The sequence below is a fragment of the Carcharodon carcharias genome, chromosome 4 (assembly GCF_017639515.1).
Source record: "Carcharodon carcharias isolate sCarCar2 chromosome 4, sCarCar2.pri, whole genome shotgun sequence".
Taxonomy (NCBI): domain Eukaryota; kingdom Metazoa; phylum Chordata; class Chondrichthyes; order Lamniformes; family Lamnidae; genus Carcharodon; species Carcharodon carcharias.
The window spans coordinates 112617377-112637408 of record NC_054470.1 but is presented as its reverse complement, the minus strand read 5'-3'; the positions used below and the strand labels follow the sequence as shown (position 1 = coordinate 112637408).

Here is a 20032-nt window from a genome sequence, read left to right as displayed (position 1 = left end):
TCAAGGAATTACAAATATTATCCCACCAAGAGCCCCAATTGTTATGACACAGCAGTTGGTAAAGGCCTAGTCGTTTAAATCCCAGCGGGAAACTTGAACAACTGTCATAACCTATATTTTCAATTGGTATGTTTGAGATGCAGCTCTGAATTCAGGAATAAAACCACCAAGCCTCAAGAGGTTTTTATATAAAACTAAATTAAACATTTATTAGTTTAATAACGGATTAAACACAAACACATGTCTACAAATTATTACCATGATAACTTTTAAACAAATCCCCAAATTAAATCACACCCAGGTAAATCTTCACCAAGGCAACAATAACCCATAGACTTTAAACAGACACCAGCAAACTACATTTGACCTACGAATTCAAATTGAGGTCCCTTGCAGTTTGGTTCCTTTGCAAACACAGTTGTAGGCTTACAGGCTGGTTAGATCTTAAATGCCTCTTGCTCATAAACACAAACTCCTTTCTGTTTATACTTAGTTTTCACTTTGAATGTAAATTTTCCATTTTATTACTAGGTTTTTTAATTTTACCTCTCCTAACAATAAACTTTCATTCCACCAATTTTATTAACTGAAAAAAAACACATTGCCTGACGTCTTCTAGCTAGGTGCAAGATTTCACCCATTCTTTTGAATGGTTTATTCAACAAATGCAAATGTACCCTTTACCTTCTATCCTTACTTACTGTTTACCCAATTAACATCTCAAACTACTATACATCAAAGCACCCAGACTAACTGGCTTAATCCAAGTTAAGACACGCACGCGTGCGCGCGCGCACACAGACACATACACACGCACACGCACACGGAGACACAGACTACTTTAAAATAATTTCCAATAACATCAAAGACATTAATATCTCTTCATGACGAGTTCAATACATGATTTATAACTGGGGAATGTTCTATATACACAAAAGAGAAATAAAATGAAAAGCATTACCTGGTATAGATATTGGGATAGAAATGGATCTGTTTCTGTCCCGATGCAGTTGGCCAAGTGACATTCTACTTCTTTTGTTCAATCTCCAGTGCTTCAGTAAGCTTCTCTGCTGGTGGTTTGTGCTTGTACCTGTAAATGATGTTAAATACTGTTTTAAATGTAAAAGCCATGTTGAAACATTTTCTGAAAATGCATTCTAAAACTCATTGGCTGGGAAACTCCCTGAAGTGACTACAGCATGCCTTTTGTTAAATGGAATCATGTTGAGATCACTGCTGGTTCACCGCAGTCACCACATGAAAGCAGCACAGTTTTCACTAAGAATTGACACAATAGCTGCAGTACATCACAGAAAATTCCAGCGGCTTCTCCCAAATCGATTTAAGCCCATGCTTCATTGTGGTAAACCTAGCCCCAGTTCCTTTGCCAAATTTGTTATTTCGTATTTCTTATTCTCCTGTGTAATTGCTAGTGAAATGATCAGATATAATGCCTTTCTCCTTTCAACCTCCTCATCTCCAAGGAGAGCAGCCCCAACTTCACCAATCTATCTACGTAACTGAAGTTCCTCACCTCTGAACCATTCTGATGAATCTTTTCTGCGCTTTCTAATGCCTTCACATCTTTCCTAAAGTGTGATGCCCAGAAATGGAAGCAGTACTCCAGCTGAGGCTGAACCAGGTTTATTATAACTTCCTTGATATTGTACTCTATGCTCCTATTATTAGAGCCTAGAATATTGCATGCTTTATTAACCACTCTGTCAACCTGCCCTGCCACCTTCAGTGATTTGTGCACATATACCCCAGATCCCTCAGCTCCTGCACCCCCTTCAGAATTATACCCTTTATTTTATATTGTCCTTTTTTGTTCTTCCTAACAAAATGAATCACTTCACACTTCTCTACATTAAATTTATCTGTCACTTGTCTCCTCATTCCACCAACCTATGTCCTTTTGAAGTTTAATGCTAATCCCCATGCAGTTTGCAATACTTCCAAGATTTGCATCTCCGCAAATTTTGGAGTTGTTCCCTGTACACCAAAGTCTAAGTCATTAACATACATCAATAAAACCAGGGTCCTAACACTGGCCCCTAGGGAATCCCACTGTAAACCTTCCTCCAGACTGAAAAACAACCATTCGCTACTATTCTCTGATATCAGGTGCCAGGATGCACTGTCATTTTAATGGAGTATTGCATCTGGGAAATGGTAGTATAACATTACTGGACTAGTAATCCAGAGGCCCAGAGTAATGCTGTGAAGGCATGAGTTCAAATCCCACCAGGGCAGCATGTTTATCAATTAATAAATCGGGAATGAAAAATGCTCATCTCATTAATAATGATCATGAAACTATCAGATTGTTGTGAAAACCCATCTGGTTCTCTAATGCCCTTCTGCCATCCTTACCTGGTCTGACCTACATGTGACTCCAGACCCACAGCAACGTGGCTGCCTAGCAAGCCACTCAGTTGTGTTAAATCACTACAAGATAATAAAAACAAAGTGCTGGAAAAACACAGCGGGTCTGGCAGCAGTGGAGAGAGAAACAAAGTTCACGTGTTGAGTCCAATATGACTCTTCTTTGGAACAGCAGATTTTTCAGCAGCATAAATCCATCACATTCCTATCTCCCTTCAGTTCCAACAAAGAGTCATATTGGACTCGAATAGTCAACTCTGTTTCTCTCTCCACAGATGCTGCCAGACCTCTGAGTTTTTCCAGCACTTGGTTGTGTTAAATCACTATAAGATAATAATAAAAACAAAGTGCTGGAAAAACTTAGAGGTCTGGCAGCATCCGTGGAGAGAGAAACAGAGTTGACTGTTTGAGTCCAATATGCCTCTTTGTTGGAACTGAAGGGAGATAGGAATGTGATAGATTTATGCTGCTGAAAAATCTGCTGTTTTGTTTTCAAAAGCATAAAACCCATCACATTCCTACCTCTCTTCAGTTCCGAAGAAGAGTCATACTGGACTTAAAACATTAACCGCTGAGTTTTTCCAGCACTTTGTCTTTATTTCCGATTTTCAGCATCCGCAGTATTTTGCTTTTATCACGATAAGAATGTGCACTGTGGGTGTATCAACACCACATGGACTGCAGCGGTTCAAGAATGCAGCACACCACCACCTTCTCAAGGGCAATTGGGCATGGGCAATAACTCTGCCAGTGATGCTTGTATTCCAAGAATGACTTCAAAAAAAAATCATCTATTTGTTGTAACCCAGTTCCATGCAGCTCTGGTATACACTGGTGCAGGACATTGGCCTCAAACTACAGAGCCTCTTTTAGATAGTAAGGAATGAAGTGTTATTTATGACTGATTATATTTCAGGACCATTGGAATAGGTGGACAATGTTCAGCTGCTCGAGTTTGCCCTACTGTTCAGATAGATCAAGGCTGGTTTGCACCTCAGCCCTCCATATTCCTCAATACCCTCACCTAACGAAATTCTATTGACCTCCGTCTTGAACGCTAGTTTCCTCAGCACCCAGAATCTTTTGGAGAGAGAGTTCCAGATTTCCACCAGGCATTGTCTGAAGAAGTGCTCCCTAATATCACCCTTGAACAGCCTAGCTCTAATTTCAAGGCTATGCCCCCTTGTTCTTCATTCCTCCATCAGAGGCAACAGTTTGTCTGTATCTCCCCTATCAAACCCTTTTAATATTTTAAGCACTTTGATCAGATCACCCCCGGATCATCTTTACCCAGCGAGTCCTAGCCTGTGAAATCTGTCCTTATAATTTAACATTTTTAGTTCAGGTATCATCGTGGTGAACCAGCACTGCACCTTCTCCACACACACACACACACACACACACACACACACCCCCCCCCCGCCCGCCCCCAAGGCTAATACACCCTTCCCAGAGCTGAGCAATATTACTATTTAAAATTGGCACTAAAAATTGATAATCAAGTTTGCAAGACGGCTATAAAACATTGATGGGCTGAATAGCCTCCTATGTCCTGTACTATTTTATGATTCTTTGAAAAGAGTAAGAAGAGAGAAATTTCTTTGCAAAGTGGATTGTTGGAGCATGGCATGTTTTGCCACTGAGAGTGGCTGATGGAGTGATGCTGCATTGATCAAAGGGGAAAATAGTTAAAAATTTGATGCTTGGAACTGTACAGGGGCTATGGAGAGAACAGGATTAATTCAGATCCTTCTAGCGAAGGACAAATATAGACACAATGGGCTGAACATACTTTGAGCAAACACTTTATTTTACACAGTGAGTTATTACGATCTTGAGTGCATTCCTGAAAGGCCGATGGAACCAGATTCAGTAATAACTTTCAGAAGGGAATTGGACAAATACATGAAGGGAAAGCATTTTGCTGGGATATAGGGAAAGAATGGGGGAGCCGATCTAATTGGATAACTCTACCAAAGAGCTGACATGGGCATGAAGGGCCTAACGGCCACCTTCTGTGCTATATTATTCTATCATTCTGTGCAGATGATGACATTCTCTGCTGCAAACTGCTGTTGGGTTTTCTTAGCTCTCTTAAAAGGAATTTCCTTGGAAGAAAAATAAATGATCTGAGGGAGTAGGTAAGAGTGGAGGACTAAACTAGATAGCTTATTTGGAGAAAAGAATGGGACAAAGATTTGTGGAATCATGCAGCCCATTGTGCCTGTGCCAGCTCTTTGAAAGTCCATCCCCCTTGCTCCTTGCCCATAGTCCTGCTGCTAATATTTACTTTTAAAGAATGCATCCAGTTTCCTTTTACCTGCATTCCAGATGATTATATCTTGCTGTATAAGAAAATTTGACAGTCTGATTTTAAGCTGCATCATGTAATTCTACAATTCTTTGTACGATAAATATTAATATTGTGTTCTGTTCTTTTAAAGAATTAGTATTGTATTCTTGAACTATGGAGATGATTGCAATGCAGAAGGAAGCTGTTCAGCCCTTTGTGTCTGTATTGGTCCTTCACTAGAACAATCTGAACTAATCCTCTTGTCCTGTTCTCTCCATAGCCCCTGTTCAGTTCCCAGCGTCAAATTTTTAACTATTTTCTCTTTGATAAATGCAGCATCTCTCCTTCAGCCACTCCCAGTAGCAAAATATTCCATGTTCCAACAATCCACTTTGTAAAGAAATTTCTTCTTTCATACTCTTTTCAAAATATCATAAAATAGTACAGAACAGAGAAGGCTATTTGGCCCATCGAGGTTTTATGGCTCTCTTGTAGACTTGATTATCCAAATTTAGTGCCAAATTTAAATTCATGGCCACTTGTCCCTTGCCAATCAGAGGAAGCATTCTCTCTTTGTACAAAATATGAAAGCTCTTCATAACTTAAAAAAAAACTCTTTTAAATCTCTTAACCTTCTCTATTCTGTCAGAAATAGTTCCAGAGTCTCAAACCCTTAAGTATATAATGTGGATCACCCTGGTGAATCTAAATTTTAAGTAGTCATTTGGTAGTACAGAACTTGAGTATTACTGAAAAAGAGACATTTTTCTCAAAGCTTTTCACCTTGCACTCATCAGGACAATTTGCAAGAATACCAAATGTAAGGGGAGCAACAATGTATCCTATGAGAAGAGAGTGCTGATTGGTTGGCACTCAGTCCACTTGTCAACCAATCAGCACTCTCTTCTCATACAATATAAATTGTTGTTCCCTTTACATTTGGTATTCTTGCAAACTGTCCTAATGAGTGCAAGACAAAAAGCTTTAACAAAAAATGTCTCTTTCTTTCAGCAATACTAAATTTTAAGCTCGATGACTTTAAAATTCTTTCTACAATGCAGTACCCAAATCTGTTCACAGTACTATAAATTCATCATTATTTCTTTACCCCTGTTCTCTAGCCCTTTTCTGACTGTTTTCCTTAAGTCCCTATTTCAAGGAATTATGAATATCTGCATCACTATGTGATTCCTTGTTTTTTCTCCTTAAAATATATCACTGAACAGTCACCCGTATTTAATTGCATCTGCCACCAACTTGCTCATTTCTGAAGTCTGGTGGTGGCAGTAGCAAAATGTGTTGTTTTTAGAAAAAGCAGCTTGGAAAATTAAGAACCTGTAAATTTCAGCAAATCTTATACTCTCCTTTTCAAAAAAAAACTTTAAAAAGTTGACTGATAAATAAGGCGTATTTCTTATGTTTGCCAGTTGTGTTTTCTTTCTTCCGCAACTATAGAAGGCAAGATCAGGCCTGAGTTGCCGTTGACCAATAATGATTACACCTTTGAACTCTTCATCTGTGCCGCAATCTTGCTGGAGAAAAAGGAGCTGCTGTTAAAATGCTCGGATGAAGTGGAACTCATTCAGTTTACAAACAGGTAAACTTACAAGCACACACTCAATCATCTAGTGTTCTCAATAATGCCAAGAACAACAGATTGTCTTTACCTCAGTTTAGTGCTTCGCATTTAGAGATAAACATTGCACAGTGATCTGCCTTAAACATGTTGCTATTGGACTCAGTCGCTGGTGGGCACTGTTGTTGCCACAGGGTCCCTTTGTACAATGGCGACACTTCCTTAAGCATGGAAATTAGCCTTTAATTGACCTCTGGATGTCTCCTACAATAGCAGATCCAATTTCAACTCTAGCCTGCTGAGATATTTTGGCCTGAATGGGACAGGCTTCGCTCAAGGCAGCCTAACTTGTAGTCAGCTTTCCTGAAGGCAATTCCTCACTGCCTGTTATCAGGATAAGACCATAAGACATAGGAGCAGAAGTAGGCCATTCAGCCCATCGCGTCTGCTCCGCCATTCAATGAGATCATGACTGATCTGATCATCCTGAACTCCATTTTCCTGCCTTTTCCCCATAGCCATTGATTCCCTTACTGATTAAAAATCTGTCTGTCTGAACCTCGAATATACTTAATAACCCAGCCTCTACAGTCCTCTGCAGTAAACGATTGTAGGATGTAAAGGGTGTAAACACTCCCCTCATTATTCTATAGCACTTTGTATGTTACACATCAGATCTTTTACTAATTTATTCTTTGGGCGTAGAGACTCCAGCAAGCATTGATTGCCCTGGGAAGATGGTGGTGGAGGTAAACTGCTTTTTTGAGATCACTGGAGCCCAATGGTTTGAGGTGGGCAATTTCAGGATATTGACCCAGTGATGTTGAAACAACGTAGGGGATGGTAGCATAATGGTGATGGTGCTAGATTAATAATCCAGAGACCCAGACCAATGCTGAGGAAGTTTAAATTCATTTAATCAATAAAGCTGAAGTAAAATGCTAGTCTCATTAATAGGTCTTGAAACTACCAGATTGTTGTAAAACCCATCTGGTTCACTGATGAGAGTCGATAGAGTCATGGTGGTAATGTCACTGGACCAGTAATCCAGAGGCCCAGACTAATACTCTGGAAACTTGGGTTCAAATCCAATCAGGGCAGCTGGTGGAATTTAAATTTAATTAATAAAATCTGGAATATAAAACTTGTCTCAGTAATGAAATGAAATTATCGATTTGGTGTAAAAACCCATCTGGTTCACTAATGTCTTTTAGGGAAGGAAATCTGCCGTCCTTACCTAGTCTGGCCTACGTGTGACTCCCGACCCACAGTTATGTTGTTGACGCTCAACAGCCCTCTGAAATGAGCTAGCAAATGTGTCAGTTCAAGGCCAGTTAGGGATGAGCAACAAAGAATGAGGCTTGAAAGGGAACTTGGAGGGCATGTCATTCCCACGAGGATTTGGACGTGTCGTCCTTCTCGAGTGGTAGTGGTTGCAGAGAGAGGGAGGTATTGTGGAAGTAAATTCTATAAATTGTCCATACTGCATCCACCGGGCACCATTGGTGGAAGGGATGGCTGTTGAGTCCAATTGCAGAAGCACTGGTCAAGCAAATTGTTCTGCTCTAGATGGGGTTGAGCTTCTTGATTGTTGATGTTGTTAGCATCCAGACAAATAGTGAGTATTCCATCATTCTCCTGTCTTGAGCTTCGGAAATGGTAGAGAGACTGTTGGGGGCTCAGAAGGTGAACAACAGGTGGCAATGTTCCCAGACACTGCCCTGCTCCTGTGGCTACAATGTTGTTAGGACTGGTCCAGTTCAGTGTCTGATCATTGAACCCCCGCCCCCACCCCCACCCCCACCACTGAGATAATGATGGTGAGGGACTTTCTCACATTGATACCACTTGTCAAGTGGTTTGGCTTTCTCTTGTTGAGATGAGTAATTACCTGATACTTGTGTGAAATGAAGCTTACCTGCTATTTGCAGGTGCCAGTCTGACTGTGGTCCAGGTCCCACACAAGGCTGGCATGGGCTGCTTCACCATCTGAGGAATTATGAATGGAGTAGGACAGTTTGGAGGCATCAGCAAACAGCTCCATTTCTGACCTTCTGATGGAGGGAAGGTCATTGATGAAGCAGCTGAAGATGGTTGGACCTGGGACATTACCCAGGAACAGCTTCAGTGTCCTGGGTTTGAAATGATTGACCTCCAAAAACCACAGCCATCTTCCTTTTTGTGTCAAGTGTGACTGCAGGTATTTGAGAAAGAGGCTTGGTCACCTTTTAAAGGATCATGATTGATGGAGCATAGATCCATGCAACATACCAGGAGGGCAAAAAGAAAAGAAGGATATGTTGATAGGGTGAGATCAAAGAGGATGGGAGAAGGCTGCTCTGTGTTATACACCTGACAGCCAGCTGGCAAAGGAAGAAACCTGAGCTAGTCTTTACTTGGGCTAGATTTATTCCGAGTGAAACATTACAGGTATAATCTCCTGACGCCACTCTACTCCTGTGTCAGTAAATGTGTCTTTATACTCTTGAGCATACCAATGAAATAAACAAATGAACTAATAATCAAGTTAATTAACAGCCCTTTAAAGGGGCAAGCTGACTTTTTATACTCTTTTTGAGTACCAATAAAAATAAATTAACCCCTTAAAGGAGCACTGAGTCTCTTTATATGTTCTCAAACAACCATCCAATAAATGCCTTCCACCTGTATGGGCTTAAACTCAAGCAATACAAATAACACCATAGAGCATAAGCACTGACACAGACCAAAACAAAAACAAAAATACCTGGAAAAACTCAGCAGGTCTGGCAGCATCGGCGGAGAAGAACAAAGTTGACGTTTCGAGTCCTCATGACCCTTTCCAGGTATTTCTGTTTTTGTTTTGGATTTCCAGCAGCTGCAGTTTTTTGTTTTTATCACTGACACAGACCATTTGGGCCAAATGGCCTGCTAAGGCATGGTCACAGGAAAGCCCACATCCAGTCTGCATTGGCTGCTGTCTCTTGGATAACCCATGAGTACAGGGGAAGGTGTAGTGTGAGGAATAGAAACATGATGTTCACTGGAGAAACCCTGTAGATTTCCAATAGAAATAACTGATGAGTCAATCAGGGAGAAATGAAGTGGCATTCCTTTTGATTTTAATTAAATTTCTTTACTGAACTTGCCAATCATTAGGAGCAAACTTCTGACTCAGTGTTAAGGTTCCCCGTTCTGAATGAGCAGGTGCGGGGTTCAAACTCACTCCTGACAGTCCTGGCATGTGTACAGCCTCTGAATTTTGGGTCTCCACCCATTGGGATACTGGCATCCAATGGGTGCGATTGGCTCTCAAGTTCCCATTCTATTGGTTGTGGGAGCCCCTCAAGGACCACCCACCATGTCATACTGAACTCCCTATTCAGCTGGTACAAAGGTGGTTATAGTTTGGCTGTGTGGAAGGAGTGTTCACATCAGGACATAAGCTGTCAATCAGCCTGCGAATCCTCAGTCTACTCTGCATGGGAAGAGTGTGGACTGAATATAGCATCAACCATTCATTGGAAGACAGATACAAGCACATGGAGTCAATTTCTCCCTGAAAACGTTTCTTAGTTTCAGGAATTTTTATGGCTGGGGGCCCAAGTTTCCAAATAGCAACAAGGGTTATTTAAAAAAAAATAGATTGGATCAAATTCAGGTGGTTTCAAATTATTCAACCAGTGCCATTCTCAACCTCAATATTGACTAGCATTGAATCCAAATAGAATTGAGGAAGATTTGATGAGTCCCACACTAGCAGATGGGTATACCAGCTGGCCACTTTCTGACTGATGTCTAAGTTTGTGCAGCTGTACTGCACTTGTTTGTTCTTTCAGTTACACCACACTCTGTACCTTTAGCTTGCAGGGAGCGCTGAACTTGGACAGAGTTCTCGAAAGAGCAGAACAAGCGTTCTTCAACTACTGCAACAAATCTGTGATGGACTGTTTCAAGAAACTCTGTACAGAGCCAAAGAAAAAGGGTTTCTTTAGTTTTAAGTTGATGGATTTGTTCTCCTGACAGGCTGCACTGTTACCGATTACATCTAGGTTATGACCATTGAGGAGAAGCACTTGGGTACAATTCAGGGCCTGACTCATCAAAATAAGATAACCTCCCAAACTGAATGTGCCTTTGCAGAAATCTTTTGATGTTTACATTGTATTTTTATGCCGAATTGGCTGACCTTTGTCAGTGTTATTACTGCAAGGTCCCAGTTATTAAAGACTTTAATTTAAATGCAATCGTTTTCATTTCCCTTTCTAAAATGCAGCCCATGGTTCAAACTTATGCTGACCTATCTCTCACAAGATTGTTGAATTAGTCAACCCCCAGTAAATGCTTTAAAAAGGGCTAAGCTGTGCAACAGCTTGAGCCTTCTGCCCTGTCACAATAAAACAACGCCCTTCCCTTGTGTTTGGGTTTTCACTGTGCCCGACTTCATTCTTTTGCCGAGGAGCAATGCATGAGATCAGTTAATGCTGGTCCCACTGAGGTTCTTCAGGTTGGATGTTACGAGAGCCGGTCATGAGGTGATTGTCTGTCACTCTTGAGGAAATGCCTCAGTCCTTCCCTGCGATAAATCCCTGGGTGTGCAGTGTGTGGAATATCCTGGGCAGGACTGCCATTCTACCACTTTGTGCCTTCGTACTTTCACTAATTAACCACACCTCTATCGGCATAAATGCTTCATAAACTGCATTTATGCCCACCCAGTGATATTTCAGTAGGCTACGAGGAGCCTACATTTGTGGAAGTATTTCACTTAAAAAAAATTTGCAGTGTGATCAAAAATGTTGAATAGATCTTTTATTATTGTTACTGAATAATGTTAAATAAAATGTGATCTTAGTTTTGACCTTCATTTTTTGAGCTCCATGAAATTTGATATCATGTATTCAAACCATTCAGCTAACACAATGGGCTCTTTATACTGCCCACTTAATTACACAGACGAACAAGTCTGATTCCATTGGGAAGAAGGTCTTGCATCTATGCTCCACCTTTCAGGATGTCCTAAAGGTCTGCTTGGCCCAGCTAATTAAGCAGCTTCTTTTTGAAGGAAATAGGCAGCCAATTTGCACACAGCAAGCTCCCACAGCCAACAATGCGATAATGACCATTTCATCTGTTTTCAGTAGTTGGCTGAGGCATAAATATTAACCAGGCCACCAGAGAGAACTCCCTTTCTCTCTTTCAAAATATTGTCATGGAATCTTTTACATCCATCTGAGAGGGCAGACATCTGAGAGGTTAACATCTCATCCAAAAGATGCCACCTGTGACAGCACAGCACTCCCTCCACAGGTCATCGAGGAAGCTGAAGGTGGTTGAGCCTAGGACACTGCCTTGAGGAACATCCTGGAGCTGAGGTGATCAGCCTCCAACAACTGGAACCATCTTTGCTTCATGCTAAGTATGACTCCAGCTATTTGAGGGAATTTTGATTAGGGGGAAAAAAGGAGCACACTCAGTTCAAATTAGTTATTTTAAATTCCTTTACGGAGCCCACCACTCATTAGGAGCAAACCTGTGGTTCAGTGATAGTGTTTCTGCTTCTTTGTTAGAAGATGCAGGATCTGACTCCTGTTCCACAGAGTCACAGGTGTAGTTTGAAGATGCATCCCTTCTCCCTTTTTTAAAAAAGTATCAAATTTGGTATGTCCCCAACAATGTTGGGGCAGAACCCAATTCCAATGATCTCTGAAAATTCCTTTATTGCTATCCTTCCTTTTCTAGAACTATTCTATGGTGGCCTCCATTTCCTTTTCTAACCTTCATATCCACTCTGAGAAGATGTCCTGTTCCTTACCCTCGGCAACATGTAACTCTCCCCTCACCAAAAGAGCAGCTCACAAATTCCTTTCCTCCCTGGTGCACCCACAGCCCTGTAAATTGTCACTACCCCATCCTCTTCATTCAGCTAAGCTTCATTAATTACTGTCGCTTCAAAATCTGCCATTTTATATTTTGCACTCACGTTATGCAATCTTGTTGAATTCACATGGCTAGTAGAATGGTATAGAATATACAGCAGAGAACAGGCCAGTCTGGTGCAGGGTGGGGGCAGCGGCAGCTCTCCTTGTCCTCATTTCAGGTACCAGGCCCTAAGAGGGCTTTTGTGACTATGGACTTCCACTGGATTGGCCCATGATTATGCTTGGTAAAGTACTACTGCAGTATGGATGACCAGGAAACTATCCCACTCTTACAGCCTGCCATCAGGGGCTTTGGAAGGATTTACAGGCTGATACACAACCTGTTTGGCCAGGTGATGAATGCACCTTCCATGGCCATCAAGTCCTGAAGTGGGTCTTGAACCCTGAGCTTCTGGCCCAGAAATAGGGATGCTACCCACTGCACCACAAGACCTCCCTCCCACCCTATCAGCTTATCTTATTCCTTTCTCCCTCATGTTAATCCAGTTTCCCCTTAAAGGCAACCACTCCCTATGGTAGCAAGTTCCAAATTTTCACCACCCTGTAGCTGAAGAAGTCTCTCCTGAATTCCCTTCTGGATTTATTGGTGACCATCTTATATTTAATGCCCCACACTTCTCTGGTATGAATTCTTCAATTGCCCCCATCAACGGAAAATTATCTGTAAACTGGCTCCGAGCCTAAAGTAATATAATTCACCCAGCTCCATCTGGGGATAAACAGGAAATAAATTTAAAAGGCCAAATATATTTCTTTAAAAACTATACTAAATCAATGCAGGAATACAGAACAACACATTGTTTTAAATACTGCAGCTCCTGGAAATCTGAAATAAAAACAGAAAATGCTGGGAAGATCAGGCGACATCTTTGGAGCAACACAGAGTTAATGTTTCACATTGCCCTGAATCATTAACGATGCCGCTTGACCTGCTGACTGTTCCCAGTATTTTCCCTTTTTATTTTACTTTGTTTTGTATTTTTTTTAAATAGAGGGAAGGGAAGAGACAGATATAAATATGTATGAAATAGGAGCAGAAGTAGGCCATGTGGCCTTTCGAGCCTGCTCCGCCATTCAATAAGATCATAGCAGATCTGTTTGTGTTTCGAATTCCACATTCCCATCTACCCCCGATAACCTTAGATTCTTGTCAGGCATGAGAATCTATCTACGTGTGCCTTAAAAATATCCAATGACCCCGCCTCTACCGCCTTCGGAGGCAGAGAGTTCTGAAGTCGCACAGCCCTCAGAGAACGTTTCTCCTCATATGTCCTAAAGGGGCAACCCCTAATTTTAAAACAGTACTCCCCTAGTCCTAGACCCACCCACAAGAGGAAACATCCTTTCCACATCCACTACGTCAAGACTGTTCAGGATCTTGTACACTTCAGTCAAATCACCCCTCACTCTTCCAAATTCCAGTGGAAACAAGCTCAGCCTGTCCTCATAAGACAACCCGCTCATTCCAGGTATCAATCTAGTAAACCTCCTCTGAACAGTCTCCAACACATTTACATCCTTCCTATATATATATATATATATATGGGAAGAAAGAGACTATAAAACAAGCATTAATAAAATAAGTTAGGTCACATTTATTCAAATTGATATTCATTGTAAAGCTTTCTGTAAAAGTTCCAGTTCCTTTCTTTGAGGTTTGGTAACATTAGTGCAGCCATAATCTTGCAGTTGAAGTGGAATGTACTTTTCCAAGAGGCGTAGGCTCTGCCCAGCAGGGCTGCTATACAGCCTGGTCCACGATGGGTTAAATTCCCCTTTATATCCAAAGAAAGCAATGCTCTCTGCAAAAGAATAAAGAGTATATTGTCACGTGGGCGGCAAACATGAATCGTGCTCTCTCGTGCTGAGAAATGTTAAGTAAGTAAAGCAAAGAATTTCAATTGGTGCGCTTTTAACCAACTAACATTGAAAAAATAAACTTGATACTTTTGTTTTTTTGGGTTTAGCTCAATGGATTTTTTTTTACTGAATGTGCATAACTGATGCAAGGCAGGAGTCGATTCATCTCTCAAGCTTGAATTATGGCTTTTAAAACCTCTGCAGGAAAGCATGATGCCTTTTACAGGAGTCAAAGGACTCCAAATTAGGACTATAAACAACTGGATGTAAAATCAAAACCAAAGGAATCATATCAATACATTCATAAATCTTGCAACTAGAATAGCATGTTTCAGCCTCGAGGTATTATTCCCACTTGAAATTTGTGTGTGATTAAAATGCTGTTATATTAATTGATATATATTCTGTTTCTGACTTTGAATGTCCAGTATTCACTTGTACCTTTCATAGAATTAATGGCACTCTGCCTTTCACAAGACCTAACGGACACCTTATGTCTGTGGGTGGATGTAAAAGATCCCAGGGCACTATTTTGAAGACGAGCAGGGGAGTTCTCCCCAGCATCCTAGCCAATACCTATCTCTCCATCACCATCACTAAACAGATTATCTGGTCATTGCTGTTTGTGGGAGCTTGCTGTGCACAGATTCGCTACCATGTTTCCTATATTACAACAGGGACGACACTTCAGAAGGTACTTCATTGGCTGTGAAACAAGTTTTTCTTTATGTATGAGGTTCAAGTAGAAAAGTTGTGGAGGCTTACGAGAGAGAAGTGACTTAGAAAAATAGAGAAGAGAGAACGAGAAATTGATGGATGGGTCTTGATAGAGTAGACAGAGAAATTGTGTCTGTCAGCAGGAGGGTCAGTAACCAGAGAACACAGAATTAAAATAATTTGCAAAACAACCCAAGGATTGTGGGGGGTGGAATAGAGATAAGATTTTTTTGTTGCACACACAGTTATGATCTAGAATGTACTGCTGGAAAGAGTAGTGACAACAGATTCAAAAGTAACTTTCAATAGAGAATTGGATAAATACTTGAACAGGGTTGGGGGGGGGTGGAATTTATAGGGCTATGGGGGAAAGAGCAGGGTGAAGAGTAAGACTATTGAATAACTATTTCTGCCAACTCTGAGGTACGATGGGCTGAATGGCCTCTTTCTGTGTTGCAACATGCTAATGAGAGATTGGAAATGTTGTGACAGTTCTAAGAGGAGAATCAATAGGAGCAAAGGCCTTAATAAAGGAATAAGCCAGTTTTAGCAGTAGAACTGTGAGCCAGACAAACCATGAGCAATATTATCAGACACCTGACAGATTTGTAATTTAATTCTCACGCTACTCAAAACCACAGGATGTTAATAAGAGACAATGGGGAGTGTATACAGGCAGTAATTTCATCGAATGGATTTAAAATTGCATCAAGAATCAAGAATGTCATACTTCAAATGGCTTGTATCTGCCATTTGAATGCTTGAATGAGATTACAGCCTTGAAATTGCTCCAGTATATCTTGATCATGTATCTTGAACAACATGAGAGAGGAGCTCATTCAGGTTTTATTGCTAAGCGCAGCTACCCTAGATACATCACTGTCTTCTATTCCTTGTTCTCAAATATTTACAGGGTCACTCTAGAGGCATTATTCCCACTTGGAATTTGTGTGTGATTAAAATGCTGTGATTATCTTAATCAATATATATTCTGTTTCCCACTTTGACTGTCAAGAATTCACTTGTACTTTCACAGAATAAATGGCACTCTGCCTTTTATAAGGCCACAGTTCATATCTTAAATGCCTCAAATGCAATTTAGCACTCACTTTATAGCTGCAAATGAAGATTTTATTCAGTATTACTAATTCAGAATATTCAGAGCAACATTAGGAAGCAGTACTGAACAATTTTACATTTGAATTTATAATACAATGGATTCCTATTGCTAACCCCTCAGGTACCAGCCAACGTACAGAGGCAGTTTTCTTCAGAAACATTGCTGCCTTGTCACAGACGCACATATTTGATCTATATTGTTTGCTCTATTGTGGCAATGGTCGAGGGAAGAGATTGAGGCTGGGTCCATCAGCAAGTTAGAGATCAGCAGTGCCTTATGGATAGCACACTTGTCTCTGAGTCAGAAGGTTGTGAGTTCAAACCCCACTGCAGAGACTTGAGCACAAAATCTAGGTTGGCCCCACCAGCACAGAAGTGCTGCCATTCAGGTGGAACATTAACTGCTCTTTCGACATCCCCACTAATTGTGTTTTTCCCTAGTGACCTGGGAAATGAACACTAAAAACGCTCAACAATAGACACTCGTCATTTGTAAGAGCTTGCTGTACACAAATTGGCTGTTTTACATTTCCACCTTTACAACAGTAAAGCACTTTGGGATATCCTAACCTTGTGAAAGGCACTATATAAATGCAAGTCTGTTCAGTGTTAGGAAGAGAAAATTCTTTCATGTAGTTTTTGATCAACATGCCACGGCTGCCACCTCACTTCAGGATAAACCAGAGGCTCACTCTGATTATTAGGGCCGAACAAGGGGGATTCAGAAATTAATTTGAGTGAGCTCCAAGCAGACTAAATCAGAAAGCCAGAACACCAGGAAATCCAGCCCAGTGTAAATCACATTTCACAAGGAAAGTTTCCATTCCATTCTTTCGTCACATTTTTGAGGCTTTGTTTACATTCAAATTGTGCTTTCATTCAAAATGCAGAAAGAAAAAATATATACAATTGATAAAACTTGCAACAGTAAATGGGCCTAAACATCACTAATAAACAAGAGAATAGTGGAACTTGTCAAGCTTCCTTCAACAGCACCTTCCAAACCCATGACCTCTACCATCTAAAAGGACAAGGGCAGCAGATAGATGGGAACACCACCACCTGCAAGTTCCTCTCTAAGCCACACACCATCCTAACTTGAAAATATATCACCGTTCCTTCACTGTCGCTGGGTCCAAATCCTGGAACTCCCTTCCTAACAGCACTGTGGGTATACCTACACCACATGGACTGCAGCGATTCAAGAAGGCAGCTCAACACCACCTTTTAAAGAGGCAACTAGGGATGGGCAATAAATGCTGGCCTTGCCAGCGATGCCCACATCACACAAACAAAGAAGTCACAAGTTATATCTACATACTCTATGCATTGACATGCTGCTGATAAATGTTAGGACCAAAGACACGTACCTTTTTTGCGAAGTTGTGCAGGTTTTGCTGTGCCCAGTGGGACCATCTTTTCAGAAATGGCTTCAACATCCCCACTAATTGTGTCTTTTGAACCTAATAAAATAATTGATCTGGAAAAGGAAACACTCTATTACTGACAGATGCAAAGCTACAGGGCACACGACTGATCGAAAGATGGGAACAGGAGGAGGCCATTCAGCCTCTCCAACCTGTTCTGCCATTCAATGAGATCTGTATCTTAACTCCATCTACCTTTCTTAATCCCCTGACCCATCTAAAAAAAACCTATCAATTTCAGCGCTGTAACCTTCACTGGACCCTCAACAGTCTTTTGGGAGAGAGGGTTCCAGATTTCTACTATCCTTAATGTGAAGAAATGCTTTCTGACCTACCCAGCCAGTATCAGTGAGATTAAACCATGCATTACGTTTTCCTGAACAGAAACAGCACTCTTCACCACTCATCCATGTGCTCACTGACCTGCATTGGCTCCTGGTTAAACAACACCTCCGTTTTAAAATTCTCATCCTGATTTTCCAATTCCTCCATGACCTCGCCTGTCCCTATCTCCTCCAGCTCCACAATCAATGGGGAACAAATGCTGGCCTTTGCAGCAATGTTCACATTCCAAGAATGAATTAAAAACAGAACCTGTCCAATTCCACATTCTAAATTGGAAGTCGCTTTCTCCTTGGCCTACCTTTGAGAGATGCCAGTGCTCAGGTATTTGGCCATGGCCACATCAGCTTTGGCAAACGATATATTTTTGGTAACCGTTCCACTGCAGGCATCAACTAACACCATGAAGAATCCCCTTTGAAATGGAAACCTGGTGCCATTCACCTAAAAAGAGACATTTTGTCATTATACTGGAGACAGATAATAAAAGGGTGTGGTGAACAGGTGTCCGTCAGTGTTGCTCCGCTAATCTTCCATTGGGCTTAAAATGAGTATAAGAAACCATTCTGGTTTTCCGCTTTGAACATGCACAAACCTAACTGGAGCACATGCGGGCAAGATATCGCAGCATCCAACCACCACCACTCTTGATTTTCACAGTAGGAGGCGCACAACAGTATCCCAGCTTTGGATCGCTAATTTTCGATCACAACCCAGTGGCTTGATGCTTTCCCGACGCCAGTACAACCAACAGCAGGATGTAAGTCAGTGGGAGCTATTCAAAAACCCTATTCCCATAATAGTTTCTTACCCTCTGTGTCTTCATAGCGAAAATCTATGCCACCCTTCAACATCGCTGCATCGACATATTATCTGGATGAAATGATAGGAACAGGAGGAGGCCATTCAGCCCCTCCATCCTGTCCCACCATTCAATTAGATCATGGCTGGTCTGTAATTAAACTATCTGCCCATCTTGGTTCTGTAGCCCTCATTATCCCTTAGCTATCAAAAACCTATCAATTGAAAATTTCACCGTGATGTTCAGCAACATGAGGGCAGTTCAATGTGTACTGGCGCTATGTGGACTTAGGAAAGATGAGGGGCTACCTAGAACTTGGCACAGGGGTAATGCAAGCTTAACACCAGATAAACAGTGTCTGTGACTAATTATTCATTAGACAAGTCAAATTAATCTGATCTGGGATGATCTGTATTCTGCCCGTAGAAACATAGAATAATACAACACAGAAAGAAACCATTCAGACCAAAGTCTGCACTGACACTTTTCAAAGAGCTATCCAAGTAGCCCCACAGTTTTTTCCCCCTTTTATTTATTCAATTCTCTTTCGAAAGCTACTATTGAATTTCTTTCCACCACCCTCTCAGGCAGCACATTCAAATCTTAAGCACTCACTGCCCCTAACTCTTTTACCAATCACATTAAATCCATGTCCTCTGCTTATCGACCCTTTAGCCATTGGAAACAGTTTATCTTTATATCCTCCTTCAGGTTCCACAGCCTAATAGGGCGTCAGCCACCATGGACTTCCATTAGATTGGTCCTTGATATTATTTGTAAAAGTACTGCAGTGGTTTGCTGTTGCCTTCTAAACAGTAATCTCTCCTGTTCTTTACTGTCTACCACCAGACATATTGGAAGGATTTACAGGCTGATAATCAACCTGTTTGGCCACATTATGAATGCACCTTCCATGGCCATCAAGTGTCCAGAAGTGGGACTTGAACCTGGAGCTTCTGGCCCAGGAAATGGGGACGCTATCCACTGCACCACAAGGCCTCTCTACATATGCTATCTAAATCCTTAATGATCTTAAAAAAATTTAAATTGCCTCTTACCCTTCTCTGCTCTGCTCTAAAAAGAACAATCCAATGATCCCCCTATGCACAATTTCAATTGGTTATTATAACTATTTATTATAAATCAATTACTATTTTCTGAAATACCACTTCGGTCTGCCTTGACTGCCAATGATTTTCCACCTTCTTCCTCTACATTGCAAGGAAAAAGCTACACTTGCAAGCAATGCTTAAAAGGTGCAATGTAAACTTTAATTTTCTGACCATTGACACTCCCTCCTGGCTGAATGAAGATCCCAAGACCAACAACAGAAAGAAAGCACTGTGGGTTAGACTGACCTCTCAGTTACGTTCGTTACATCAGCGTGACACAAAGATACACACCTCTTGATTAAGATTCCTGTTATCAAACTCCAGTACCATGGGTAACAATCTACACATCTCCCTATATGCCTGACAACACAGGTTTAAATCAAAGACTGATGGGATCAGTCACCACTGATGCCACAATTGCATACTAACAATTATTAGTCTGTGTGTATATAAACAATGCATACATTAAGCTGCG

At 41.1% G+C, this 20032-nt stretch overlaps 2 protein-coding genes across 6 annotated transcripts in view; one reads left to right on the top strand and one right to left on the bottom strand.

Annotated features, from left to right (window-relative positions):
• Positions 1–11342, top strand: part of si:dkey-238d18.4 (TBC1 domain family member 17) — a 61162-nt gene extending 49820 nt beyond the window's left edge. For 2 of the 3 annotated variants that reach the window (XM_041185577.1, XM_041185576.1), the window contains 2 exons: positions 6137–6278; positions 10100–11342. In XM_041185577.1, coding sequence (XP_041041511.1) covers positions 6137–6278; positions 10100–10259 — 302 coding nt within the window. In that variant the 3' untranslated portion in view covers positions 10260–11342. The remainder of the gene's footprint in view (positions 1–6136; positions 6279–10099) is intronic. The other variant, XM_041185579.1, reaches the window with a different exon arrangement.
• Positions 11343–13758: 2416 nt separating this feature from the next.
• Positions 13759–20032, bottom strand: part of cemip2 (cell migration inducing hyaluronidase 2) — a 79420-nt gene continuing 73146 nt past the window's right edge. For all 3 annotated transcript variants that reach the window (XM_041186708.1, XM_041186710.1, XM_041186709.1), the window contains exons 22-24: positions 17945–18087; positions 17245–17354; positions 13759–13980 (exon numbers count right to left, since the gene is read on the bottom strand). In XM_041186708.1, coding sequence (XP_041042642.1) covers positions 13790–13980; positions 17245–17354; positions 17945–18087 — 444 coding nt within the window. In that variant the 3' untranslated portion in view covers positions 13759–13789. The remainder of the gene's footprint in view (positions 13981–17244; positions 17355–17944; positions 18088–20032) is intronic.